This window comes from Papaver somniferum, chromosome 3, assembly GCF_003573695.1.
Source record: "Papaver somniferum cultivar HN1 chromosome 3, ASM357369v1, whole genome shotgun sequence".
Lineage (NCBI taxonomy): Eukaryota > Viridiplantae > Streptophyta > Magnoliopsida > Ranunculales > Papaveraceae > Papaver > Papaver somniferum.
In genome coordinates this window covers 136,335,221-136,343,693 of record NC_039360.1, presented here as the reverse complement: position 1 = coordinate 136,343,693, position 8,473 = coordinate 136,335,221, and the positions used below count along the sequence as shown (strand labels likewise).

The following is an 8,473-nucleotide window of genomic DNA, read 5'->3' as shown; positions in this document are numbered from 1 at the left end:
AAGCACTAAATGTGAAGCACTGCATATGAAGTTCTATTGAACCGCACAAGAGGGAGTGTTGTAGGGCCTACGACCCATAAATGTGTGGCCGAACTAGATACCTAGGGTCTGCATTTCCATGGATATATATATGTTATTGTATCCATGTAACCTGGCTGCTGATCAATAAGAAACTCTGCCTCTTTCTCTATCATTTTTACCTTTATCACTAAAAAAAATGAGGTTTTGATTTTAGTTTTTAGGTTTTTATTTCAGACGAGGGTAACTTAGAGATTTACTATTGCATCAAGACATCCCATAGCTAACTTTTTAGCTATTAGGAATCCAAATGAAGCCCCTCTATTGAAATGTGAGGCCACAATAATAGGCTTCAATTCGAAACCCGGCCCATCCAAAAATTCGTTCAATCCTCCGAATCCCGCCTAAAAAAACTCATCTGTAAAGGATTTCGCCATTTCGGGTAGAGTATACTTATAAGATACTATAAGGGTTTATACTAAATTAACTAAATTTATAATGACCTAAAGTTAAAATATATACAGTATCTAACAAAATTCACTCGGAAACTTTCATTTCTGTCGATTCTTCTTCGAATCAGGTTTAGAGTGTTGCTGTTGGTGATTTGGGAGAAAGAAGAGTTCGCAGAATCTGGTGCTATGAGAGATCGAAGAAGAAAGAAGAGCAGATGAAGATGTTTTTGAATCTGTTGTAAAGAAGAAGTTCATGATTAAGTTCAGAATTTTACATTCGAGAAGAAATTGAGGATTTTCTCGATTTGGAGTTTGCTGCTGGAGTTTGATTAAACCTAATCTTCAATCTTCTTCGACTTCAGTCCAATCTCTGTTCAAAGTTACTCAATTTTTAACATTGATTTCTTTCCAAGGATATTTTCCTTGATTAAACGTACCAGCACCATCACCACCTCCACAACCAGTAGTAGCTCTGCCAGCACCATCATCAAATACAATAATTCATCTCTACCCTAATCATTACTCATCACTTACCAACACCAGCAGCACCACCACCATAACCAGGTACCTTCTTATTTTCGGTTCCGATTTAAAAAGCAACTTCGATTTTAAAACCCAAGTTTTGATTGCTTTTAGATTCAATGTTTTTTTTTTTATTTTTTTATTTTTCATTTCAAATGCCATTCCGATTTTAAACAAATTTTTTGATTGCCTTTAGATTCAATGGTTTTATGAAATTAAGCTTCAAGTAAGCTTACTGTAAACTTTGGGGGTTGAACTTAAATTCTTCCTTTAAATGAACTTCAACTGTTTCACAAAATACCTCAATGAAAAAATTCTAACAAACTATTCAACTATTAAATAGAATCTACCGGTTAATTTTCTGGGATTCAATGCTTCCTCTATCAGTCTACGGCATAGACTTTTATCATTTTAGTTATTAGTGCAAAAAGTTCTCCAGGTATTTGGAAGCTTGAGCTTGCTATTTAATGTCTAGCAAACTGATTATCCTACCATTCCAGGGTACAGAATTGCAGCTTGGATTGGCAGTTGAAAGCATTAAAGCTACTTTGTCGGTGAAGAGGAGGCTGGCATGTGAACAGCTAGCTTATTATGCTCAGGTGTGTGTCAACATACATTGACGACCCTTCGTGCGTTTTATGTCAGTTTGAGGCTGTTGTGTCTATATTTGGATATAATTTGGTGGAAGTGCAATAGAGGAAGCAAAAGGCAGGGATTCGAAGTAGCAGCAGGTAGGAAAAGATCCGATTCTGGACTACATACTATTTGGTAATTTTTAAATTATAACTTAGATGTACATACTTAATCACTATGTTATGAAGATTAATATTAGTGTGTGTTACCTTGCTATAGCAATCATGCTTTCCGATTTTCCATCTCTTATATCAATGTTTATTTTGTTTAAAACTCGATGTGATACATGTTCTAGTAAGCTGCTTCTTTTTCAATTATGGATTGTCAATTTTGTGAATCCCAACACCTAGCTATCAGTTCATACTTTATATCCGTGGAAGCATATTCTTGTTTGAAGCATTAAATTTGCTTTTCTTGCATCAAAGTTTGTTGCACAAAGGATGGTGGATCCGTTCAACTATAGGTGCTAGCTTAAACAATGGATCATGTATATGTGTGTAGGTGCTGCCTATGAATCCAGCCATGTGCTGGCTTAAAATACTTTGTTTAGTTTAGGTTCCTGTTTGGCATGTATTTGGTTGTGATTGTGCCAAACCAGTTTTGTGTTTGGGCTAATTTATTATTCTATTGTATAGAGATATTTGACTCAGTACACATCCTTGGTTAGCTGATAAGATGCATATCTTAGCTACCAGAGTTTCATAGTTGAGGTACTAGGATACCTTAGTGGAGAACAAAATATTGGAATCCTTCTTTAGAGTCAGAGTTCCAATTGGATCCTGAGGTAAAATAAGGAGTTTTATTGTGGTTGGATTAATTGTATCACTAGTAGGTCACTATAATACTTCGATTAAAGGTCTTGTAGTCATGCCTATAGAATTTATCTCTTGCTTACGTTCACTGGTTTTTTTTTTCATGCTCAGTTCATTATACTCTCAACATTCTACCTATATTTATTACTCTAACTGAGATCTTATTGCAGGTAAATGTCATTCTGATGTCACTAGAATTGGTGTTTCGTTTTTCTTCGGTCGGCCCTCCCCACCGTGGCAGCGGTGTTCTAGTATCCTAACCTAACCCCATAGTGTAGGTGAATTTTAGGTTGTTTTCTTTATTCGTCGGATTCACTTGTTCTGCTAATTGCTCAAGGAAAATGGAGAATCTTTACTCCAAACTCTATGATAAGTACAACAAACTAAAGGTATTGTTTCATTTCCGTTTCTAATTATTTTCTTCTCCGAACAAAAGTTCTGTATGTTTACCTAGTGTTTTTAATTTTGGTTTAGACAAGAAAGGATTCTGAAATCGATCGTTATAATCATGACCAAGAAGTTAAATTCACCGGTTACATGGCTGGTAAGTACTTCCCTTTACATTTGATTCACTATATAAATGTTTCTTAGGGCTTTTGTTAGTTAGTAGAACAGTTTCTGGTTTTCTTTAAAACATAATAGTGTTTTTTATGCTTTTGCAGCTGTTGAGGAGTTAGTAAATTGCCTGAGAAGTGAAAATGATAGGCTTGTTACTAAGAATCAAGACTTAAGGAATGAATTAGCTTCAGTTAGGCATGTATCTATTGCCAGAGTTCATTAATTATTTTCTGAATATTGTCTAGAACTCATTGGTTCTAATAAATTATTTTACTTACTGTAGAGCCGATAGATCTGACAAGGAAGAGTTATGCGTCCAGTACGAAAAGCTTTTAACTGAAGAAACCAGAAAGGGTAAGGGTATTGCGAAGTACTTGAGGGGAACATTTCCTGTTTTAAATCTGTAACGTTAGAATAATGACATGATAGTAGTGCGATCTGCAGTACCGGACATCAATAAGCTTACATTTTTGACTTGATAGGTCGCGACCTAATGAACTTACATTAGGTCATTGGGGACACTCCAATGACCTAATTCCTGAGGTTTCATGTACTCGTCTTGTTTCATGAGTTATTTAGTCTTGATGAGTTGTCATCTAGCATAAATTTTGAAGTAAATGTTTCTATTAAAGATTGGAACTTTTAGTCCCTCGATGTGTCTAGGGTTGAACTATGGATTTAGAACATCTTTTGCATGAGCTTTAAAAATGTAAGGGGATATCTATGTGGAAACATTCATAGTCACATGCTTTTATGTTGTTATTTTGTTATTAATTACGTGTGAGGCCTTTTGGTGAAGCGCTGCTCCTGTTTGAAACTTAGGGTGTGAGCCGCTTACTTTTAATGGATCATCTTTGAAAAACATGTAACGAGTTTTATGTTTGATAAGGAAAGGGTGCAATAGATTTTATTATGGAATCATATTCTGGTTGAAGTTTGCATGCTTGACAAATCACATGCATGTCAGACATGGAGCAAACGTCTAAGTTTGCCTTTATTGTTCCCGAGTACTTTCATCGCCCCTCCTTTTTTGGTGAAATTGACTCCAATTTTCGGCAGGAAAAGAGCTTTCTGAAGAGGTAGAGAAGCTACGTAATCTGCAGCAAGAAGGGCTCTCCTGCAGTGCCAGGGGTCGGTACAATGAAAATGGGCAAATGGAATCCCCTAGAGGTACTTATGTTGAGTCAATACATCTATCCAGCGTCAACAATAGGAAAAGGCTTTCTACAAATGAAGATACAGACTCGGACAGCAGAGGGAAGCTTCCTGTGGCAATAGAAACAGAAAGAGATTCTCAAAGCATTCAGAAGGTATATATTATAAGATAGTGTTCCAAGTACAGTTTATCTGGTCTAGTTTCTAACCAAGTCATCCTGGAAATGTGATTTCTCAGGAAAGTTGCTGCGGGAAAATCATCAGTTCAGGTAAGTGAGAAATAAACATTCCAAATTGCTACCATTCTATGCAATACAATGTGGTTAACATATCGGTGGATCATATTTTTTAGGGGGTTCAATCAATGCAAACTGCGTGTTTCACACCCTATTGGAATTTCTAATTGGCATGAAATTTGAATTTGTTACTAAAGCGGATGGGCCGTGTCTTTCTGCACTTCATCAATCGAGTGGTAATTGCTAAATCTTATTCTTCTGATTCTAGTTTCTGTTTTACATTTTGGATTTTTTCTTCATTTACTGTTAAAAGTTTTTAATATTGAATACCATATTATAATTGAATAAGTGATTAGTCTTAAATTGAATACCATAGTTCCTTCCAATATTTAGAGCTCCCTCCCTCCTCTTTCTTTTGCAAAGAAATTAACAAATAGAGAGTGAGGATGATGCTTGCAGTATGTTTACACAAGCAAGGCACCAGATTACAATATTATGAAAATGTTAAAAGATCATTCGAATTATTAAAGTAGGAGTAAGACTGTGATCTAGAGATGAGGCCATAAAAATAATAATGAGAGGTGGAGAGTTGTTTGGTGGCTTAAAGGCTGAACAAAACTAAAATCTGGAGAATTTTGAACTAGCAAGAAAACCCAAATTTAAGCAGCTTTTGGCCCTCAAGTTATTTCAACAGAGTTACAGAAGTTCTGAGTCCATAGTTATACATGCATGGGAGAAACTGTTAGCGTAATTGTTGATGTCTGATAAAAGGTACTTGAGAACTCTGTTCTTCTTAAGAAAACATGATTTGCTGTCTGATAAAAGGTTTGATCAATGGAGAAATACACTAAATGGGCCTTGCGTCGTGCCAAATTTGGATTTCTACAATTGTAATCATATTTCATTATTTTTATGTCTAAAATTTGAACTTACTGGCTCTAGCTGGCATCATATCCTTTTGTTATTGAAATGAGACTGTTACAAATAAAGAATTTTGGAAATTTGATTGTGTTATATTTAGAGTGAAATGAGGGACACATATTTGTTTATGCAGGTAGGTGTTTCCTTGTTTGTCACACTGGGCTAGCCTTTCCAGGTTGCACAAAGCGTCAGACGTCGTATTTTGCTTTATCTTTAGACTCATATAATACAAAAAGTTGAAGGACTGAATAGTTGAAAAGTAATCCTGTAGGCTGTAGGATACATTTGTACAATTCACCTGATGAGCTAGTTCCTCAAAGAAAATGTCAGTTATAGCGTCACTGCCTGTTTCACAACAAACAATTAATTTATGTGCATCTCTTTTATCTGGGGTCAATAGACCTTAGAATTCAATTTCTTTCGCAATTTTTAGTTATCAGGATGGCTCTTTAACGGCAAAATGTACGCTACTGACCTGCATAATTTCAGGGCCAGTGCATTCTGATATTTATTTCGGAACTTCCTTCCAGGTAGCCAGCTACCCAGCAATATTCTAGGAGTAGGTATTTTACAACTTCCTTACTTATTTCAGGGGGGACATGTTAGGATTTCATTCTTTTACTGAGAAATGACCTACGGTACATAGGAATCTTTTGTGGTTATGAAGTGGGTGAGAAGGGTAGAAGCAATTTGTTTTCTGTTTCTGTGCTTTGCCTGGAGTCTGTTCTGTTCTATCCTTTTCGGTGTTAAGGGGTGGCACGACAGATCTTCAAGCCTGATGATAACCTGCAAAACTGCAGATATTCTAATACTCCCTTCGTCCCTAATTAGATGACCTATACCATAAATAAGTGGAGTGATAGATTAGTATTATTATAAAAAATATGTAAAATTTAATAGCCATATTTATATTCATTAAATAAGTGTTTTAAAATGCTTTCCGATGATACAAAGTTTACGAAAATCCGTTGTATAGTTTGAGAGATAAATCATTTCTAAATTTACTAGTAAATTTTAACAAGGTCATCTAATTAGGGACGGAGGTAGTAGCATTTAGAACTAGAAGAGATTCTTCTCAATCACGTGGTTCATCAGAACAGGTTACGTTTTATGTTTCTCTGCTATACAAGATGTATATTACAAGTAAATGCAAATACACTATGACCGTCAGTGTTGATGATATACACAAAGCTACTCATAATTGGTATTTAGTCTGCTAAGGTTGCAGTACCAAATGGCTCCAGTGTCTACACCACCTAATAGGATGATGCTTCTTTTTTTACATCACATCTTCTCAATAAATTTATGATTCACGATTTAGTTCTTTTCTAGTACTAATTTCATGCTTATATTACATTTTCTCTATAGAAACAATGATTCTCGATTTGGTTCTCTTCTTGTACTAACATGCTTACATTATCCTTTAAGCCAAATTGACATCTCAGTGTTGTGATCATAGTTTATCTTTTGTTAGTTGCAACTTTGTTTTCAGTTGTATCAAGGAAATAATTAGTGTAAGGGAGAATCTAGAGCAACCACGGAAGAGTGGTTTTAACAGCTTCCAGGTTGTCATATGGGCTTCCGAACATCCCTTTGGGAGGATGGATACCAGAAGACAATGGCCTGGATCGAAAGCGGTTCTGATAAACCACATTATTTTTTTGATTGATCTAGCCCTCGGTATACAAGATATACCTGTGTTATATCTCCTTTCTTTATGGTGAACTTTTTTTGATATACACTTTTGTGGACTGCAGGGTTTTCATTCACTTTAACGTGGCTTACTAAAGCATCTGAGAATGAACCTCTGGAGCTACTGTACCATGTGCTATCTTTAGGGACTTTTGAAAGGATTGCGCCAGAGTGGATGAGGGAGGACTTAATTTTTAGCTCAAGTATGTGTCCCGTGTTCTTCAAGAGAGTATCCTCGGTTATTGGATTGCATTTGTAATATTTCTACCAATGGTGTTTGTGTTCTTTTAAGCATCTGTACATAATTCAATGGAATCCTCGGGGGTTGAATTATGCTGGATCTTGATTTATCTTTTAGTTAAAGCATACTTCACTATACTCGGGTATTTGGGTACTAAAATCGGTGTTTGCACAACCAGAAATTGCCTCTAGTAATTAATCAAGGGTACATTAATTATATACCCCTAGTTCTGATACCCAACAAATATACCCATATACCCCTATCATTTGAAAACCTTATCCATTAAAAAAGAAGGTTATTATTGGGGCGTCACACTCCAATAGAGGGGTTTCACTTGGATTTTTAATGTCCAAAAAAATAGTTATGGGATATCCTAACACATATATAAAATGTCTAGCTTACCCTTTAACTAAAATAAAACTTAAAAACCGTAGAAGTGATTTTACGTGCAGGTTAGGATTAATTCCAACCGTAAAATTTTATTTGCATGTAGTTTTACGTCCAGGTTTGGATTAGTTTCCAACCTTTTACGTCCAGGTTCCTTTTAATTCCAACCGTAAAATCCGATTTTATGTCCAGTTTTCTTTTAGTTCCAACCATAGGAGTGATTTTACGTCTAGGTTTAGTTGAATTTCAACCTTAATTTTCAATTTTACGTCTAGGTTTAGTTTACTAAATTTTCCTTTCGTCAACCTAGCCGTGAATTTCAATTTTACGTCCAGGTTCCTTTTAATTCCAATCGTAGAAATTGATTTTACGTCCAGGTTTTGATTGATTCCAACCGTAGAAATTGGTTTTACGTCCAGGTTTGGATCGATTTCAACCGTAGAAATTAATTATTATCTAATTAAATTAAATAAAATTAAAATTAACTAAAGGGTTATTCGGTCATTACAAAAACTAAAGGGGTTTTTGATATTACTTTTGGATGACCCGTTTTTGTCCTATTAGGTGACGCCCCTCTAATGGAATGTGACGCCCAATAATAGCTTTCTTAAAAAAATAGATTACCTTAACCTCCACTCATATAATATACTCCCTCCGTCCCACTATTAAGTGACATAGTTTAAGTTTGCACAATTTTTAAGGCAAGCAAGAAAAAAAGTATTTTTAAGCAATTTTTTATAATTATACCCTTATAGATAATAACTAGTGAAATTTAGAAATGATTTATCTCTCAAACTACTCCACGGATGTTCGCAAACTTCATACCATCGAAAAACATTTTAAAAC

The 8,473-nt window shown here is 35.3% G+C and overlaps 1 protein-coding gene across 9 annotated transcripts; it reads left to right on the top strand.

Annotated features, from left to right (window-relative positions):
• The first annotated feature begins 549 nt into the window (after window positions 1-549).
• Window positions 550-7,375, top strand: LOC113357457. Of its 9 annotated transcripts, none has more exons than XM_026600858.1 (10): window positions 550-1,034; window positions 1,493-1,723; window positions 2,608-2,826; window positions 2,912-2,981; window positions 3,100-3,190; window positions 3,279-3,349; window positions 4,055-4,305; window positions 4,389-4,419; window positions 4,503-4,622; window positions 5,797-6,156. In XM_026600858.1, exons 3-10 carry the CDS (start codon window positions 2,779-2,781, stop codon window positions 5,862-5,864), a joined length of 750 nt encoding a protein of 249 aa, XP_026456643.1. In that variant the 5' UTR covers window positions 550-1,034; window positions 1,493-1,723; window positions 2,608-2,778; the 3' UTR covers window positions 5,865-6,156. The 9 variants fall into 9 exon arrangements, with proteins under 9 accessions (XP_026456643.1, XP_026456642.1, XP_026456644.1 ...); XM_026600857.1 differs by lacking the exon at window positions 5,797-6,156 and adding an exon at window positions 5,441-5,790; XM_026600859.1 differs by lacking the exon at window positions 5,797-6,156 and adding an exon at window positions 5,445-5,790 and having other exon boundaries at window positions 551-1,034.
• The last annotated feature ends 1,098 nt before the right edge of the window (window positions 7,376-8,473 follow it).